The sequence below is a fragment of the Artemia sp. Qi Xiang Cuo genome, chromosome 13 (genome assembly GCF_049724085.1).
Source record: "Artemia sp. Qi Xiang Cuo chromosome 13, ASM4972408v1, whole genome shotgun sequence".
Classification (NCBI taxonomy): domain Eukaryota; kingdom Metazoa; phylum Arthropoda; class Branchiopoda; order Anostraca; family Artemiidae; genus Artemia; species Artemia sp. Qi Xiang Cuo.
This window is the reverse complement of record NC_142806.1, coordinates 13,466,973-13,488,289: the sequence shown is the minus strand read 5'-3', so window position 1 is coordinate 13,488,289 and position 21,317 is coordinate 13,466,973. Positions and strand designations below refer to the sequence as shown.

General features: G+C 35.8%; 1 protein-coding gene across 2 annotated transcripts in view; it reads left to right on the top strand.

Moving 5' to 3' along the window:
• LOC148944983 (Fanconi anemia group A protein homolog) overlaps nt 1-21,317 on the top strand; it is a 58,329-nt gene that overhangs the window by 32,093 nt on the left and 4,919 nt on the right. The window contains exons 8-9 of one of the 2 annotated variants that reach the window (XM_089099130.1): nt 11,732-11,854; nt 19,333-19,478. In XM_089099130.1, the coding sequence (XP_088955256.1) occupies nt 11,732-11,854; nt 19,333-19,478 (269 nt within the window). Of the gene's footprint in view, nt 1-11,728; nt 11,855-19,332; nt 19,479-21,317 lie in introns of both variants that reach the window. The other variant, XM_089099129.1, reaches the window with a different exon arrangement.

The window sequence follows — 21,317 nt, the reverse complement described above, 5'->3', positions numbered from 1 at the left end:
CTAATTTTAAGTTTTAATGCTGCTCCTTACTTTTGATTATGCTGATTAAATATATATAATATTCATTAAGTTTAATGTTACCCATCAAAGGCTACAAGCCTGAGAAAATTTGCTGGATTTTAGAATAAGAAGGGAAACATCACCTAAAAATCACTCCATCAGATTCAGCGGATCAGAGTACCCTATTATAGAGATCCTTGCTTGCTCCTTGCTTGCTTGCCCCTGCTATAGAGAGATTTCCTTGCTCCTATCTGCGAATATGTGGAATTCTGTATTTTTGACTAGAGGAAACATCGCAGATGCGTGTTTTTTTTCCGGGGTAACCTTGTCAAACCAAGGGTCCTAGAAAATCGCGATAGGGCTCATTCGAACGGAAATTAAAAATCCAAGTGTCCTTTCTAAGCTACCAAGAAATTGAAACATGTCCTTTTTTCCAATATTCGTCTGACCAAAATTTTGAGATAGCTATTTGTTCAGTATAGTTTAAAGGTACAATAACTATGTCTTCAGAGACTACGTGACCCCCCAGAACCATCAGAGGAAGGGCTGCAAGTTATGAAATTTGCCCATTTTTTGCATATAGTATTTGTCATAGGGAAATATACCGGTGTATTTCAGGGGGGGGGGAGATATTCTCTGGGGGTGTATTTTCTACGGGGGGAATTTCTTATTTGGATGCAAGTTTCGGGGGTGATATTTACAATAGAATTTTTATACAGGCGAAATTTCCAGAATTCGTATACGAAATTCGTTTTATTTGTCTTACTTTCTTGTTGGTGACCCCATTTTACATTTGGAGATGCTTAGAGGGAATTTTCAATTGAGCTGGAATTCTCTGGGGGATTTTTCGTTCGGGGGGGGGGGGTCCCACGGGAAAAATTCTCCATGGTGGATGTATCACCAGAAGATATTCTCCATGGGGAATTCTCTGCGGGAGAAACTTTCGATTGGCGGGGGGGGGGAACAATTTTTTTTACAAATGAGTCTATGCTAAGGAGTATTTTTCAGACTAAATGGTAAGCAAGAAATTTTCTGGGGGAATTTGCAGCGAGAATGGAATCTTCCACCAGTTTTCTGGTGGAAGACCTTTACGTGGGAGCAACTCTTTATAGAGGAATTTTTCGTGCAGGGAACAGAAAACGAACAGATAGCATTCCGTATATGAAGGGGCAGACCTCAATACCCCACTCTTTGCGCTAAAGTTTGACCTTTTGTTTCAATCAGTTGTTTAAGAACGATTCTTGAAACATAAGAGCTGTGTAATTAGAATCAGAACCTTTTTTAAAAGTTCTTATAAAAATTAGGCTTAATTTTAAAAATAAGTTCTTATAAACCAGTACAAATCGGATTTTGGAACGTAAGGACCATGTCGGCTCTTTCAAAAACTGAACAAGTTCTACAAGGGTGCGAAAACTTTCGGCTAGACATCCTATCAGTGACTGAAGCACGATGGAAAGGCTGCAGAGAAAAGAAGCTCAAAGCAGTAAACAGCAAAACGACTTATACAGTTCTGTACAGCGGAAAAACGGACAGACATGCAGCTGGAGTCGCAGGTATATTGAACTGAAATGCAGTAAAATCTCAGTGCTCGTGGAAGTTGATTAACGAGAGAATCCTGTATACACGATTTGCAAAGCTGTCGCTTATCATCTGCTTTGCACCAACAAATGATGCCGATGAAGCCTCGAAAGACCATTTTTATGAAACCCTCCAGTCCGTCCTAGACTCCATCCCTCTCCATGACGTCGTTTGCTTGGCAGGCGACCTAAATGCGAAAGTTGGTCAGGATAGATCTTATTGCCCGAGGTGTCGGGACATCACGGGCTTGGATCTATCAATGAAAATGGTGCAAGGCTTGTCAGCTTTGCCATGTCGAACGACCTGTTGATAGGAGGTACATAAATCCGAGCACAAAGATATCCTTAAGTATACATGGACATCTTCAGACAAAACTGTCACAAATTTTATTGACCACTTTCTGATCCGACGACAGTGGAGAACTAGTCTGAAAGACGTGAGGACTTACAGAAGTGGGGATACCAGGTCGGACCTTGAGCTGCTTGTAGCAACACTCAAGTTGAAACTCCTCTCCAACAGATCTCGACAACCAACAAAATTACCAAGAAATTTCGACTTGGAGAAGCTCAGAGACAAGGATGTTAGGAGAAAATTCAGCATTAAACTTTCGAACAGATTCGAGGCACTTGCTGATATACCACAAGACGTGGAAAAAGCTTGGATGACTATACAACAGAGCTACGCAGAAACTGCTGAAGAAGTTCTTGGCTTTAAAAAGTCAATAAAGGAACAGTGGATATCCCAGAAGACATGGGACTTGATCGAAGACAGCACGCTCAGTAATGATCCCTCTGCTGATGTCATGAAAGACATAGCGTATAAAGAAGTGGACAGAGAAGTGAAGAAAAGTGCTAGATCAGACAAGTGACAGCACCTTAATGAGTAAGCAAGAATGACAGAAGAAGCAGCCCGACGTGGTGACACGAGAACTGTGTACCGCCTAACTAAAGAAATCGTTGGGAAGACCAACGTAAAAGACGGACCAGTAAAAAAATCAAACGGAAGACTAACCGATCCACGTGACCGGAAAAATAGATGGGCGGATTACTTCAAAAGCCTTCTCAACCGGCCGCCCCCTTCTGTTCCACCAGATATTTCGGACAGCCCATTTTTGGATCTCCTCATTAATGAAGACGAGCCAACGGTGGATGAGATCCTTTCAGCCTCGAATAAGCTAAAGAAGGAACAATCTCCGGATAGTGACCGTATATCTGGAGAAATGGTCAAGTCATCGATCCACAGGTTCCTTTCCGTGTGGCTAGTCTTCTTTTCCCTCCTCTGGCAAAAAAGAAACAGTCCCCAAAGACTGGAGAGCAGGAACCATTATTAAATTGTTCAAAAAAGGAGATGCGACAGTCTGTGGCAATTTCAGAGGCATCAACCTTCTCTCGATACCGGGAAAACTCTTCTGCATAATCATTCTGACAAGACTTCAAGCTGCCTTAGACCTGCAATTACGCGAGGAGCAACATGGTTTCCGACCAAAAAGATCTTGCGCCGATCTGATATTCACACTGCTAACCATGCTTGAAGAATCAAACGAGTGGAGACAACGTCTATATCTATTGTTCGGCGACTTTGAAAAAGTGTTCGACTCAATAGATTGCCCAATACTATGGAGGATCCTGATCTTCTACGGTATTCCTGAAAAGCTGATTCGCCTTATCATAGCAATGCACAAAGACACGGAATAATCGTGAGGACCTCCACAGGTATCAAACAAGGATGCGTATTGTCTCCATTCCTCTTTATTTTCATAGTGGACTACATATTCAGGAAAATTGATGAATATGGGACCGAAATTGCAGGCAGACTAGTTCAAGATCTCGCAGACGATGTTGGATTGATGGAGAAAGAAAAAAAACCAACTTCAAGACTTTTTATGCAAGTTAGCCGAAAGAGCCGAGCAGTTTGGGTTACATATCAACGCCCCCAAAACCAAAGCGATGTCAACCACTAACTCAACGATGAACATCCAGTTGGGGACTGAAAGCATAGAGCAAGGCACCGACTTTTAATATCTTGATAGTACCGTCTCGTTTAGTGGCGATTCCGAAAAAGAGCTGTGAACACGAATAGCCCTGGCAAGCTCGGCATTTCAACGACTTAGACCAGTCTGGAGATCATTAAAGTACTCACTCCAGCTAAAACTTCGCATTTTCATAAGATATGTCATTTCTATATTTATATACGCTATGTAATATTTAAAACTCACAGCTGAGAAGAAAAAACGAATCACTGCATATGAAAACAACTGTCTTTGACGTATCTTGAATATTAACTGGAAGGATATGATAACAAACTTGGAAATTTGCCACTACACAAACCAGCCTGATGTCACTGATGTAGTCAGGCAACGAGACGGCGCTATCTTGGTCATGCTATCTGTATGCCAGGATCGAGACTACCGAATATGCTTCTCCAGTGGCAATCAGACGACACGCGTTGACGAGGAAGGCCCAAAAGACGCCCTGTGTGCCTCTGGAGGTACAGGAAGAGCTAAAGTTTGGTATAAAATTTAGTTTAGGGTAAGGTATAAAATCAAGCGTCAAGAGAGGGGTATTGGGAAGGGGGCTCCCACCCCCCATATTTAGAATAACTTCTGTTCGTCTTAAGTTTTAGTGCTGGTTCTTACTTTCAGCAGAAAAAATTTCTTTTATATAATTAGGGTAATAAATGTAGACTGATTGCTTAAAATACAATGATATGTAAATGACTGAGATACTGCAAGGTTGAGTATTCTTTTTTAATTTTTCAATGTCATAATAGGAAAAAAATAAAGTATATTTGGTTTTCAGTAAAGCGGAAGTGAAACTTTAGCCTTTATTGGGACAGGAGCCCACTTTCTGCTCTACTTTTCCACTTTCTGTAGCCTCTTTGTTTGTTTTGCATCTACTTTTTTTTTGTACGTGTTCAAGCTTTCTTTTTGCGTGTGTGGTGTTTTGCTATATTTTTTTATTTAGTATTGTTTTATTTCGATTAAGTTCTATTGTATTTTATCTATTTAGTTAGATTTTTTAATTGTAATGATGGATTGATTGATTGATTGAGCATTAAGCAGGAACCAATACAGTCAATTATATATCAAATAGTATATACTTAACTTTCGGTTTTATTTAATCAATATCTTGTCATTACCTTCTTATCCCCACATATTGTTTATGCATTTCTTTTCATATTAGGGTATCAATTTTGACCCTGTGAATCAGTTTTTGTTCCTAATGACCATCAGGTACATATACAATATTTTATTTTTGGGGTTGAGGGCAGCTTTTGGGAAAGAATTAAATTCCAAAAGACAAAATATAAATAAGAATCTCGATATTCAAGGGGGTGGGGTGAGTCCAAAACCCACTCCCTACGTATGTGGTGTCTGTACAATCGTTTCCAGTTTCTCAATGCAAGTTTCAAGGATATTCCTAGTTTATACTTCTATAATTGGTTTCATTTAAAGTATGAGGGGGGGGCCTTAAAAAAAATAAATAAGACCATTAATATGGAATATAAAGGAAATTATATGGAAAATTAGAACAATGCCAGAGTTTTTAAGGATGCCTGAGTCTCAAACCCATCCCCCTCTGGTGTACTTCTCTTGTATATGTTTGTTCCAACTGTTTTGGACGCTTATGTATCGTTGCCACCCATGGTGGTGCATATTTTTTCCAGCTGGGACCAAGGGCGTACCAAGGATTTTAGTTGGGGAGGGGAGGGGGATTCAAAAAGTTTGCGAAGTGTATCAAAGGTGTTTTATACGCATTGTTGTGACTGTTTGCGAGTAAAGACCGAAGTTGGAACTTAAGACGAGCAACAGTTTGAAAGTTACTTAATAAATTACATTCTTCCAAATTATTTGGTGGAATATGCCCCCTTACTCCCCCTCCCCCCACCCCCAAACGACGCTACTGCTTAACAGGGTTCATCCGACAAATAAAAAAAATTCATCGTTCAAATTTTTAACGGTGGAACTAACCCTTTTCTTGTCTGTTGAATGTAAAGAATTTAGTGGGTTCAAGATACGGATAATATTCATAAGCTTATCAATTGTAAGCTGCATCGCTTTAAACAAATTTGTAACCTTACTTAATTGAGTTTTGTAAAATTTCCTTACTTTAAGTCATCCGTTTTGGCATAAAGCCTTAGCTGAAACCTAATTTGGTAAGACATGATTAATACAATAGTAATATTGTGCATTTTCTTTATTTTATTGGTGTGGAAGTAATTTCTAAAAACTACCCAGTTAAACCATTCGTTGACATCTACATAAAAGAGAAAAAAAAAACCTTGGTTATTTTAGAATGAAGAATCCATCAAAAAGGCAACATGTACATGCTACTACTGCTATTAATACTGCTACTACTACTCATAGAACTACGAATAATGCGACACTGATTCTGGCCCTACTATTACCACTATACTATGAAAATGGTACTATTAAGGCTAAGCATATGAAGGTGAACATTTGCCAGAATATCGAGGGAAAATTTGAACTAAATCAAAACACACTTCGCGTGTAAAGATTCTCAAAAGGGCGTATCTCAAAGATGGATTTGAGCATTAAGATGGAACTTTCAGAGAAGGCTTAAAGGGGAAGGTCAATTGACTAAAAGGTAATATGTGCGTGCTACTACTACCGCTGCTAAGCTACCCCAACTACTGCATCAATTGCAACTACCTGTAAGTCTTAAAGTATTAAGATGAAAAGGGCGTCAATAGGATGCATCAGCAATATTTTCAGTGGTGCTGATTAACAAACTTATCGGGGCGGGGGAGGGTTTTTTTCGTTTTTTTTTTTAGTGAAGATAAAAAAACTAGAACAATATTGAGCAAATATACATAAAGCAGGAAATAACCATCGAACTTAATTCTCTTAACTAGCAGCTACCGCACCAACCACGATTTACAAAGTTGCAGCTACTGCTGCAACAAATTATTTCTAAAATCTTGATTAAAATTATTTCTAAAAATTATATTTTGTTAATTATGAAAGGTGTTATATGTAGCAATTTTGTTTAAAATGATCCATAAAACAGCTCTCTGTGATATTTCAGTGCCCTGCTAGCTGTGTAGAAGGAAAAATGGGAAGAAAGGTGCTTTCGAAGTAGAATATAGTGGTTGCAGTCGACTTTTTCAAGCCAAGCCAAGGGACTGTAAGTTTCCTTATTAAGGTTTTGGACCAGGCGTCTAGTGACGTACTTTTTGTTTCAATCTGGCACCACTATTAAGAGTCTTAGGAGTATGGTACTATTTAGTAGCTGTAAAGAAAGGAAACGTAGCGAACCAAGCCAAAAAAAAACAACAAACAAACCAAAACCAAAAAACCGAACCAAAACCAAAATGGTGACAAACCAAAACGACCTGTTAGCCAGTCTCGTTCCTTTTATGTAGCACACAATTAAAATAGAAAATAGCTATGAAACGGAAATATGACGCTAATTCCCATTCCCCCTGCTCCCCTTAATTGGCGCGCCTGAATATTTTTGGAACGGCTTATCAAATCAAGATGAAACTTCCGGGACATAATGAGGGGGATGTTCAATTGACCGAAAAGTAATATGTGCACACTAATACTGCTGCTAATACTAATGCTTTTGCTGTTATTGCTACTTCTAATACAAAACTACTATTGCTACTACTTCTCTAACTACTACCACTACTACTATGATAATAGTACTGTTAAGACTAAGTGTATGAAGGTAAAATTAGAGCGAATATTGAGAAAAAATTTGAACTAAATTAGAACAGACTGTCAAAAGGACATATCTAGAGAATGGGCTTGAGTATTAAGAGGGAATTTTCAGAGAATGGTTAAAGGGGAAGATCAATTGACCAAAAGGCAATATGTTTTATGTTTTATCACAAGAAATGAAAAAGATGTGAATGATGTGATGAAAAAAAAAGTGGAACTGGGGTGGCAGATTTCAGGGTAATGCAAGACGCTGTTCCTCTGAAACATTTGTGAACTTGTGGCTAAAGAGGAGCCATCAACTGCAATTATGAGGCAGTGGTTTCTCCCACTGAGTGGTTTCTTCTCCCTAGAGTGGTTTCTTCTCCCTAGAGTGGTTTATTCTCCCTAGAGTATATGAGGATGCAGAAAATAAGGTGAAAACATTAAGCAAAAAAAAAATATAATCTCTCATCGATGGATTGTCAGCCCTCTGAAGAAAGCAAAGGAATTGGGACCAATGAGCTGTGACTTGGGTAAGGAGGAACTAAAGAAGGTATCGCGGGATGTTTTTAGAAGTGAGAAAGAACCGAATTATAGCTAGAGAAAAATGGCTCTTCATTGATTTCCAGTTATTCTTGGCAAATCTAAGTGAATTGCCGTTTAATTATGAACAGAAAGAATTTATGTACTGCATGATTTATGGAATCTTATCCTTTAGTGACAAGAGTCAGGCACGCATCGAAAACCCAAAGCCTACTTGGTCAATGTGTGGAGACGAAGAGCTTGAAGGACTGATGCAAGAATTGATTCAATGCCCCTCGAACGTCGGATTACCCCAAAGATTATTGGAAATATTAGAAAATTAAGGAATAAAAACAACGTCTGTAGAAGAAAAGAAGAAAGCTCTAAATCTGTCCTTTTGTGTTAAAGATAAGCCAAGGAACTATGTACTGTGTCTGTTAGTGACTAGTGTTAGCATGCATGTGTGGAAAGTGCGGAAACGTCAAAAGGAAGTCAAAATTCCTTTGGCGAATGTTTGGCTTGAAAGTTATGTAGATGACTTGAGACGGAGTCGAGTATGGGAAGAGAGAAGATGTGGAATCGATGAGTAAAATTGAGTTTTTAATTTTTAACTTTTGATTTAGATGTTATAAAGTAAAAATAGTTTTAAATTGTAAAATTAAAAAAAAAATTGAGGAAATGAAGTTAGTATTAAGATAAATGAATTTAATTTATATTCTAATGGTTAATGTATGAATTTTGAGTAGCCAAAAGGGTATCAAAAAGAATTTAGTAGTTTATTTGTGGGTTATTAAAGAAGGATTAAAATGGTGTGCCTAAAATTATTGTAAGGGTACAGCATTCTACTCCTTCTAGTTTTGTCATGGGGTTGAGGGAAGGTAGGGAGGATGGAGGATGATTTATATTAAAAAAAAAAAAGAAAAAAAGGCAATATGTTCACGCTACTACTAGTACTACTACCATTGCTACTTTTACTACTGCTAATACTACCCCAACTACTGCTTGTATTGCTACTACTTGTAAGACTAAGAGCATTAAGTTGGTAATATCAACAAGTATATGAATATACAGGTGATCGGCAATGTCAAGGTAATCGGAAAAGGGTACATCGGCAATGTCATAGCAACAGCTAATTTTATTAAGTCGAATCTTCCAGGACTTGATGAGTGGGTTGTTCAACTGGCAAAAAGCAATAAGTTGGTGTTGTTGCTACTAGTGCTAGTGCTATTACGGTTAAAACTACTTCTAGCACTAATACTACTACTGGGACTACTATTACAACTAGGCCTAAGGGTATAGAAATAAGTTTTTCAGGGTATATCGAGGGGGAAGGTGAACTGAATCATAACACGCGGTCTGTATGCAGGTTGTCGAAAAGGTGTATCAGTAATACCTTAAGAACGGTTTGGTTTGTGAAGTCAAAACTCACAGGACTTGTTATGGAGGATTTTGAACTAATCAAAAGACATTATTTGCATTTTAATGCTACTGCTTCTACTCATACTATTACCACTACTATTACTGCTGCTACTCAAGCTAAAGCTAATACTGTTAATTTACTTCTACTACTGTTGCTACTGGTAGTACTGCTACTGCTACTATAGCTAAGAGCTTTAAGGTGATAAATTTGGGGAATCTTGAAACAGCATTAAACTGAATCTGAACCAACTATGCGGATACAGGTTGTCAAGAGGACGTATCAGCAATGCTTTAGGAACGGTTTATGGTATTAAGTTGAAACTTTTAGCGTGTGCTGAGGAGGAGGTTGCAGAAAATCAAAGGTGCTATGTGTATGCTGCTACTAATGCCACTGTTGCTACTACGACTATCGCTACTACGCGAGCTAAGGGTATTAAGGTGAAGGTTTCAAGGAATGTGTAGGTGGATGCTGAACTAAATCAAAACCACCTATGAGCATGTATATTGTCCAGCAGGTGTCACTGCAATTTCTGAAGAATGCCTTACATTATTAAGTTGGACCTTTCAGGGTAAGTTTTGGCGGATTTTAAACTAGCCAGAAGGCATTATGTGTATACAATTAATTCTACTACTACGATTGCTTTAACTAATGACACTTGCTTTAACTAATGACACTAAGGGAATTAAAGTGAAACTTTTAGGGAACGTCAAGGGGGAGTTTCAGTTAAACGATAAAACTATATGCATGGAGGTTTTCAAACGGGTATGTAAGCAATATCATACGCAACGCAGCGCTATCATAGATAGCGCTGCGTATCATAAACTCTTAAGGATCATAGTATCCAAGTATCATAGAAACTTTTAAAGAAGCTGATCCAATTGGACATTAAAAGTTCTAGGGGCGTTTTTAAGAGCCAAATGTGACTGGAAGGCAAGAAGCCTTCTTCCCAAGCCCATTAATTTTGCAAACACACCAAGTCAAAATTTTTAGACTACATTTTGTTCAGCATAGCTGAACGGTACAGTAACTATATCGCTAGGGATATTGGGTATGTCACCCCCACAATTATGCAATTTGCCCACTGTGCTGTAAAATTAAATCAAAAGACACTGTGTGTATGTTGGTTGCCATTAAGGCATCTCAGCAATACACTAAGAACTACAGAGGATACTAAGTTGAAACTTTCAGGGCTACTACTATTACTATTTCTGCTTTTATAATTTAACTCAATTAAAAGAGCGTAAGTGTATGAAGGTTGTCAAAGAGCATTGATATAGTTTTTGGGGGAATGGTATTAAGTATTATAATTCAGGTGTACTTGAGGAGGTATGAAATTAAATAAAAAAGGGTATATGTCGTTAAAAATTGTTGATTTTTTTTCCCAACATACAAATAGCAAGCCAAACTATGGATTCTTATGGAAATTTAGTACAAAAAACAAGTTTTTTCCAGTAAAAATAAGGAGCAACATCAAAACTTAAAACGAAAATAAATTAATACGTATATGAGGGAGGTGGCCCCGTCCTCAAAATATCGCTCTTGACGCTGAAGTTATTTTTAGAACTTATACAAAAGTTATTATTCTAATTAAAGGTCCCTTGTGTTTCAGGTGTCATTCGTAAAGAATTGGGACAAAAAGTCAAACTTTAGTGTAAAGAACGAGGTATTGAGGAGGGGATAACCTCTTACATATACGTATTAGTTTCTGTTCGTATTAAGTTTTGATGTTTCTTCTTACTTTCAGTTAAAAAACTTTTTTTTTATTTAATAAAAAAATAGAGTTACATGGGAAGTAGTTATTTTTGGGTGCTTTTTTTTAAGCTCGTATTTTTTAATTTTGCCAACTCTGGGTCGTGGTTTACTGTTTATTAGGTTGTAGTTGCTGCAACCATGATCTTTTTATGAAATGAGTGGAGCAGGATCGATCTTTTCCTGGAGATCCGTGGTCCACTGTTTGATCCCTGCTGACATGAGGATGTTTTTATTCCTGAAGTATTGTTAATCAATGAAAGAATGAAAAATTTGATAACAGATTGGCCTCAGCAATTCAAAAATGTTCAGTGAATTTATTTTGTAAAAGTATATATCTAGACTCCAACCCTTCAAACTAAGCAAGGCCAATCGATGGGTCTAATTTTTTTCCACTGTTTTATTTGTTTCTCGAGTTTTATTTGTTTCACTGTTTTAATTGTTTTAATAGGTCTGGCAGTTTCTTCGGTGTATAATTTGTGTTGTGTAACATAGCTTCTTTTGAGTTAGTACAGCCGAATAACAAGGAACCGATGACTTTAAATAAAAATTATATTAAAAATTTAATTTACCAACATTTTGTGGAAAAAAAAAAAAAAAAAAAAGCAGCTGGTTTCTGATCCCTAATAAAATTTCTTGGCTCTGTACATCTTTGATTTGACTTGATTTTTTTTTTAATGTATTAAAATATGACAACGCAGAAACAGCGTTAGTTGAAACAGAAGTAACAGATTTAGGTAACCAAAGTCTTTCGGCTCTGTCTAACTATGGTCGCATTTTTATTTTATTTTGAGCAGATTCACGTTTCAAATCCACCTGCAGTTCCACCTGGAATGGAGTATAAACTTAGTGAATTCCTCAAAACACACAAGGAGAGGATCAATTTTCTTGATGAAGCGTTTGACACCACTCCGTTTTCTGTAAGTAGCCTAGTCACATTGTCTTTTTTTATACTCTTCTTTTTTGTGCCTGATGAATGAAGGCAAGTGATTACTTCTCATTCTAGAGATGACATACATTCAGTAGGTTTCATCAAAGGCGAGTATTAGACATAGTCCGGTATGTATGCCCTGTTTCGTCTCACGGCTTGGAGATCGACTAAAACTTTCAGTTTTTCTGAAAGGGGAGGGGTAAACAGACTTAGAATCTTGTGTTTGAGGTAAGGGAACCTGATGTTTTGTTCTATCTTCCCAAAATAGTATACGATCCAGTTATTTTTATTTTGTCTGTCGCTCGATATGTTTTTTGGCCAGTTATTATTAAAAAATGAAACGGCTTAACAGCAATAGAGAGGTAAATGGGTATATTAATTTGTTTAACACTTTTTAAACGTAGGAACACTAAAATTTCTTTTGATACTATCCCTAACAAAGAATAGGAACACCAAAATTCTTTAAACTTACCTGCAAATCCACTCAGTTGTCCCTGAAATTTAGTGTCAAAATATTTGGCAATCGTTGAAAAATCAAAGTGTATGTCGAAGTGTATGTCTTAGGTGGTTTGAAAGTCTGTGAACGTGAAGTATTCAAAGTTACCTTAACGTTATGAGCAACAAAGTGGAAGATTTTTAAATTCTAAAAACGTACACGGAAATCTATCCAATGTTTAGTGAATTTATTATCAGATTATTTGAAAGGCGTCGAAAGTGTGTGAACGTTAAAATACTCAAAATTACCTTAACGTCATGGCTGACAAAGTATAGAATTTTTAAGATTCTGAGAATATACCTGCAAATCCATCCAATGGTAAGTGTAAAATAGACGTATGTGTTAGATACTTTGAAAGCGTGTTAGCGTTGAAATACTCAAAATTACCTTAACGTTAAGGCTAACAAAGCATAATATTTTAAATTCTGAAAACGTACTTGGAAATCTATTCAATAACCGAATTTATCATCAAAATATTTTACAGTCGTCGAAAGATAATAGTCCGCGTTAGATATTCAAATTCAAAATTTCTTTAACGTTATGGATAACAAAATATAAGATTTTAAATTCTGAAAACACACCTTGAAATCTGTTCAATAACTGAAGTTATTCTCAAAATGTTTGACAATCCTTGAAAGATAAAAGTATGTATTATGTAGTTTGAATGTGTGAAGTTGAAATGCTCAACATTGCCTGAAAAGGTATAAGGAGGCTAAATTCCTAAAAAATGTCTTTAAAGGTAATCAATGATAATTCGATTGGTTAGATTGGTAAGTATACTGATGGTCTGCCTTTTCTATTTATTCTTTTTAATGTGGAAGAATTAGTCAATTGGGGACATGTGACCCCTAGCTTTTTCTCCTCCGTCCCCTATATTTAGCCCCCCCCCCAGATTTTGACACTATCTTTTTATGGGTATTTTCATTTAAAAATACCCTTTTTTGGTATTTTCATTGAAAAATGGAAATATCCCCTCCCTAGATCTTCAAAAGGACCCCCCCCCTTAAATTTTACTGAATTGACGCCACCGTTTATTATGGCAAGCTGAACTATATGTTACATCTCAATACATAGTCGTATTAGTTGCTGTGAGTGGCGAAAATAAAGTTCATGGTAGATAAATAGTCTATTGCCCGAATAGAGGCCAGATAAACAAAAAGTGTTGTCATTGCGTGAGTGGGCAAAGGATTTTCACGCATCTAACATAAAGGATGACAACAATGGCGGTCAGACCTAAATAAATTTTTACTGCTGTATTACAGACCCCTAGAAGGAAACCCTTGGAAACCTTCCTTGGTGGCATAAAAGAAATTCCGTTGGAAAAATTTCCAGGAAACGTCTCAGACACAGATCCTGTATCCCGTCTCTGATCCTGCAGCAAGTACTGATGGAATTACGAGTAAGCATGGAAGAAAAGGAGCAGGAAAAAAATGGAGTATGGAAGAAATTGTGAAAACGGAAAAAAGGAGTATGGAAGAATTTGTGAAAAATGGAAAAAAAGAATATGGAAGAAATTGCGAGAAAAGGAAAAAATGAAAAAATAAGTGTTGAAGAAATTGTGAAAAAATGGAAAAAGGAATATGAAAGAAATTATGAAAATGGAAAAAAGGAGTATGGAAGAATTTGTGAAAACTGGAAAAATGGAAAAAAAGAATATGGGAGAAATTGTGGGTAAAGGAAAAAATGGAAAAAGGGGATTGGAAGACATTGTGAAAAAAAGGAATATGGAAGAAACTTTGAAAAAAGGAGTATGGAAGAAATTGTGAAAAAATTGAAAAAGGGAATATGGAAGAAATTGTAAAAACCCGCGCTGTCTTCAGTCTAGACTATTAATACATACATGGCTTGTATATAGATTTACCGATTTAACCGCCTAGTTATCTTGTTCGGTAAAAACTATCAGCTAGTTGATGAAATATCTGCTGGTCATAGAAATATTAGACTGATAATAGACAATATGGTTTATGATTTATTGTTAAAATCTACGTATTTTCACGATTGATAGCAACCAGCTGTATAACAATTACTTGTATTAGTCGTCAAAAATATTAGGTGTGAGGACAGATGGATCTTTCTCTCTCTATCTCTCTCTCTCGTTCTCTCTTTTCATCCCTTTGTAAGGCCATGATTTGCCAAAAAACCCGGACCTAGGGGCGCACAATGCCAGGGGTGCAATAAATTATCACTGAGGAATTTTTTTCTTAACAAAAGCTGGATTGATGTGATTTATCGTCAAAGTGCCAGATGCACTCCGCCGCTGCGCTGTCTTTTCAAAGAAAAGTGATTTTAAAACAATACAGGAATTCCATGGCTGCATATAAACTGTCAGATGTCTCCCAAGAATGGGAGCTGAGATCTCTTCTTCAGTATCACTTCTCTTTTTCATTACTTTTGGCTCATCATTTACGTTTTGTTCAGTGTTTTCACTATCCCCGGTGATTAATTTTCGGGGATTTCCCGAAAGTCTCGCAAAAACAAAGCGGCAAAAACGCTTGAACCTTGAAGTGTCAGCGCATTAAATGTCAAAGCCCTGCTCTTTATAGTTACTTTTCACAATGGGTTTTTACAAGTAAAATGTCGTTTAATTGTTTTTCTATTGTTTTTTTTTAACGTAACATCCTATGTGTGTTACCTGTTAGAATCTTTAGCTCTTTGATCACTGAAAATTGAAAGAAAAGAGGAAAATTTCCGTGTGTGTTTATGTGCTTTATTTAAGGTCTTTCCGCAACGAAAATGTTAAGAAGAAAAATTTTTGTTGCAAGTGAAGAAACTACAGAATGGTTCCCACAGGCAACATCTAGCCCTAACAATATATTGTCATACATTGCCTAGCTAGTGTGTAAGATAGAAAACGGTTTCTGTTTGGCATGAAACACAAAGCCACTTCGCACTTAATACACTTCACTTTGTAGTGGGCTTGAACATCTCTGTTTGCTATCTACCCAATCAGTAAAGTGCTCCTGGCCGTCAAGTCTTGTCGAATCTCGTGGGTGGCAACTATACTTTCTTTTCTTTTGGTATAAAGCTTCATTTACTGGTCTACCTCACTGAGGATGCACCAGATAGTGGGGCTTGTGCGACTTCTGTTTTGAACTGCAGCCAGTTTATGGGCTTCTGTCAAGTAGGAAGACACCTGCAATACAGGATCCACTCATTTACTATGGAAAGGTCAAACAAGAAAAAGAAAATTCGCATGTGCCACTTGTTTCCAGACTTGAACGTAATTCTGTACAGCTCTATCAGCATATCGGCAAGATCAACAACGCCATAAAGCCATTATATTCCTTCACACAGCGTGGTCTCTTTACTTTTACATCCTTTTTTTGCATGTCATCGGATCAGATAGGTCTTCATCTTGAGTAGCTGTTATGTGTCAGGTGATTTACGATCTAGAGCTGCATAGGTTGATATCAAGTGAACCAGCTTATTATCATACCACTGCAACATTTGACTGTGGTTCCACCCGCCAGTCATACGAGCCTCTTCCTTGCACTTTCATTTTGCCATCTAATTCCAAAGCACACCCTTTTAACCTGTTTACCCTACCATTAGCCAGTGTAAGTGTATCCTGGTCATTTAGGGTCTGGGCCAGGTCTAGTGATAAAAACCAGTTGTTGTAAAAGAGCTTGTAGCTCATGTGGTTTGGTATTCCCCTCACAAGACAGAGGACAAAATCAGCACCAGCCCAAAATCTCTTGTATCCATTTATCCCTTGCCAGCAAATATTTCTAAATTATGAACAAATCCACTTATTCCCGCTCTAGAGATGAACTTATATCCCCATGTATGTGTTTTTTTTTCAGATTGTAATGCTTCGTTGAAACTATTTGCTTATCAATGGCCTGGTGTTCTACTGGGTGTATCTTCATGAAGATGGTTCAAACCTTCTCTACCAAGGGATAAATTTTATGAACCCTGTTGAAACCAGGGTCTCTGAGAGGTTTCTGTGATACATTGTCATTGAAATACAAATACTTCTGTATCAGTTCGGTTCAAATCTGTCATGTGACATAGCATCAGCTATCACGGAGTAATGGGCTTTGTTTGACCAGTAGCTGCAATAAGAGGGCACTTTAACTATTCCTGTAAACGAAAAGAATGCTAGGAAACGTTAATTGTCAGCCAAAGGAGCGCCTAACTGCTTGGCATCTTTTTGAAGTGCATATGTGTTTGTCCTATAGCATATGTGGCTTATTATTTTGTTGTAAAAAAACAACTTGACTCATTTCTTTGTCAAATCAAAGCTGATCTTTCCATATAAAGTCTGGTTGGATAAAATCTATTTTCCTCCAAGCAATGTCTTGTTGTCTCATTGGTTTGGAATTAGGAAAACCTGAGGCTTGTGGTCAGATTTCTTAACCTCTATTAGCTTGAGACTCATCCTAACCATCACAGTCATTGGCTTTAATTCAGCCGGTTTCTATGTCAGATCTACAGTACGGTTCTCAACGCTCCGCTCTTTACGCTAAATTTTTTTATTGCTTTAAAAAGCAGAGTTATGAGAAAGAGTCAAACTTTAGCATAAAGAGTGGGGCGTTGAGGAGGGGGCAGCTTCTTTCATATACGGCATAATTTCTGTTTGTTTTAAGTTTTAATGTCGCTCCTCACTTTAGGTTAAAAAAAAAATTGTTTTTTTTTTACTTAATATCAAACAAAGATGGATGATCATAAACTGAGAAAAATACCAGGAATAGAGCTCGTTGACTAGCGCACAATGAATAGCTTGTGTAGTTTTGATAATAAGAAATTCTTGTTTCCTGAGGGAATCTTCAGGGATCAAAGGGTTAAACTGTTTTATCTTTCCATGAATTAGTGCACTTCTTATGGGAACTACAGAACAAACATAATGTTTCCTTGCCAAATTTCAGTTATTGTCTCATATTTAACATTGTAAATTACGGTATCATATTGAATGGTACTAAAAAGTAAATTATGGCTCTATCTTCTTGGGGCGTCGTAGGTGCATCAGAATGAAGGGGTGCTTACTGTTTTTTAGGGGGAACCTCATTGATTATATTTGATTTTCAGTGAACAATTATTTCCGCCCTTCTCTAATTTAGTCCTTATTATGGCTACTGATAGATCCAGAGGGGCTCTGAACTTGGATGTATTTTAACTTTGTGGTCTCTTTACTTGAACTTATACAAATATGTGCATCCTTCCCGCTTCCTATGATCTGAATGCAGCTGCTTCTTAATTTATACAAACTTTATCTATTCTTAATATCTGCTATACTAGCAGAACAACAAGAAGAAAAAGATCATCAATAGTCTAGTCACCCTCCCCCTCCAAAAAACAGTATCTAGCACTAATTATGGTAGAAATAAAAACAAAACAACTAAAAAATGGGGCTTAAGGTCAATACAGTGGAAAAAAACATGGAAATCAAATACAACGAAAATTAAAGAAATATATTTATTTTTGAATAAAACCAGATCCAGGAAAATAAATCAAAATCTTATATTGAGACAGATCTTACAAATTCAGAACGTAAACACATATCACCATCCAACAAAAAAAAAATGATTACAGTTATGGCCAGATATGATTGTGTTCAATTTTCTTTGCATGTGTTTTCTAAACATTATGCATATGTGGAATGAACTGACAGTCTGAAATGTTCGTTTTTGTTTGGAGGATGTATTTATGTGTCATGTGATGGTACGATTTTGAATATTTTTTATTAGGATGTATTTATGTTTATTTTTAATCGATTGATATGTATTGCTTGTTTAATAAGAGTAAACAGTCGCTTTCTGGACAAACTTTCTTTAAATTTTTATGATAAGCAGCAGAGTTTGGTGTATGAAACTTCCAGAGATTTTCTGAAATTAATATCTGAGCTGAATTTTGAAATTTTAATTCACCTGGTTCGGCTTCCTTCTTTGAAGTACCAAGGACATCAAAACAAAATAAATTTTTGCCCTGGATCCAATTTAGGTCTATTCATTAATCAGTTATTCTGCAACATTCTTTTTTTTGGTTGTTTCAAAATTGTAATTTTTTTTGGACAGCTCGACATTTTCGTTACTGTAGCAACACTGAGCTGTGAAAATTAATAAGTAAAACGTCAAATTAGTTAAATTTGACGACGTTTTTCGCCCGAAAAAGTTCAAACATGAGCAATATGGTGATTACGAAAGACACCTGTACTTTCAATATAAAACTATACCACCTTAAGTTAATTTTTTAGATTATATTTCCCTAATTTTTCACCCACATTTTTTTTCAATTTTGCGCCTGATTCTTCTAAACTGCAAATCTGCACATAAAAGTCTTTTCCATTAAAAATTGATATTCCAATTTTTCTTATTTTTAAGAAATATGGATGTCAAAATTTTAATGTAACGTATTATTATTTATTCTCTCTTATTTAATTTATTCTTTAATTGGCTTTTTTTATTTTCTTTTTTGTCTTTTAAGGTTTGTGAATTTAATAATTTACTGTATTTTTCTTCTTTCTGCTCTTCCATGTTTCATATCTTAAAATTTTTCGCCTGCTACCACCAAAATGCAAATCTGCAATAGAAGTATTTTTCATTAAAAACTTAAGTCTTGATTTTTCTTTATGTAGCAGATTAAAAAAAAAAGGATTTCATTTGCACTGTTCTTGGTGTTTTGGAAAATCAGCTTATTATTTGCTTTTATTGGTTTTTAAATAAGTTATGAAACCTCACTGGCTCAAAATAACTTAAGAAAAAAACGTAGAACTATTGAATTTAGTCTTTAATTGGCTTTTTATTAATTTTTTTTTTAGATTTGTGAATTTAATATAGAAGTCTTTGTGTATAGAAGTCTTTTTCATTAGAAATTGAAGTCTCTTTTTTTTCTAAGGCAAATATGGCTGCATAATTTTCATGTAGCTAATAAAAAAAAGGTATTTCATTTACACTGTTCCTAGTATTTTTAGAAAGTCTGGTAAAATCTGTCCGGAAGACGATTATTTACCCTACAGTTTGTTTTATTTGTAGAAACAGTCAAAAGTTGATGTAGATATCCAGCTGGCAGTTGAATCATACGAAAAAACTGAGAAGATACCAAACACTTTGATTGAAGCAAGTATTTTTCGAATTAACTATTATCAAGGAAGTTTTCTTCCAGCGCTGCTTAGTCCAAGGTACAAAAATCCTGGAATTATTTTACTACTTTTCTTTATTAATACTTATGTTGTTCCCAAATAAGTCCTGAGACCACACTGGCTCAAATTGACTTCAGAAAAATAGTATAAATCTGGAATTTATTCTTTAATTAGCTCTTTTATTTTATTTTTATTAGGTTTTTGGATTTAATTATTTACTGATTTTTCCTTTTCCGTACTGAGATGACTGAGGGGAGGTTTTAGCCAAAATATTTGCATGTGTTTTGCACTGTTTTCATTCAGCAGTTTTGGCCAAAGTATTTACAGTGTTCTCGTCCAAATATTTGCAGTGTCTTCTGGTTTTCACTGTCTGAAATTTTTGCTCTTTTTGTATATTGTGCGTTTTATCTTACATGATTGAGTTCCTATACCTGCCTTTACACAGAAGGTATAGGTGAAAAGTCTTTGGAGGGTGAAGTGGATTCTTCCCTTTATCCAGTGATTGATATAAAGTACACTCCATAGGATTGATTTTGTTTATGTATTATCTACCTCTCTCCCTAAGTATTGAACCTTTAACCTATTGACCTAAGGTAGGACCTAGCGACAAATCTTGCATCAATTAATTTATTTCTTAACTGTTATGTAGTTACCCCCAGAGATTAGTCCAATAAAAAATACTGATCTCACAGTATGCTTTTGACGTATTTAACCCCCTTCTATTTCCTAGAGGTGGGATTTATGTACATCTTTCATATTATTATAATACCTGTATGAAAAAATGTTTGTACAACTTCATTCTTTCTCAAATGCCTTTTATTAGAAAACTTCAAATGCCGCTGGGTGTGTACTAAAATGCCCGGGATAAGTTATATTTTTTATCACGTTAGTTAATTTATAATAATAAGAGATGGGCAATACAGAATTGATATGGCAATACGCGGGCATAATAGGGTATAAGAATGGGGCATATGAGTATAAGAGGCGGGCAATATATATTTTTTATCAGTTAGTTAATTTGGTTGAATTAACTACCACCACCACGCCAATCCCCAGTAAACAAAAATAAGTAACTGTGCTACTTATATATATATATATATATATATATATATATATATATATATATATATATATATATATATATATATATATATATATATAGTTAAGTATTTATATATTTAAGTATATATTTAAGTATATATATATATATATATATATATATATATATATATATATTTATATATATATATAGTTAAGTAACTGTGGATTTTTGTAGAAAAGAATGATAAAATACGGAAAAGGTATACCTATACATTGTCATACAAGAACCAGAACAACCAGAAATAGCGACCTGAGACCAGTATAGAATTGCTCAATATACTCATTGGCTCAATAAAGGAGTCTACCCCTTTGACAATGACTACAAAATTGTCATGGTCAGGAAATGCAGTAAAAATATGAGTCCAAAAAAAAAAATTGAGCCGGAACTCCCATCGATGGCAGGTCTGACTTCTCACCGGAAAATAAAATAAGAAATATTATAAATTTTTTTTATGACTTCATTACAAGTTCTCACTAAATAAATTTAGCATCATATGAAATTTCAAGCCAATTAAAATATTCCTCTCCTTATAAACTGGACTTGGTCCGCTCTATTTTTTTGTTCGATAGAATACTAGATTTATTAACAATAAAAGCCTTTACTTTCTTCGCTCAGACCATTTAAATCTTCACAAAAACCCAAAAAGTGAATTCAGTCATTCTCCTCCTCGCATTGGGGAAAAGTAAGGACCTGACTCAGATTTAACTCTTTCTTGATACTTTGTCTTATCATCAAACGGTAAAAGATTTCCCCTTGTTGATATCATCCATTTTAGT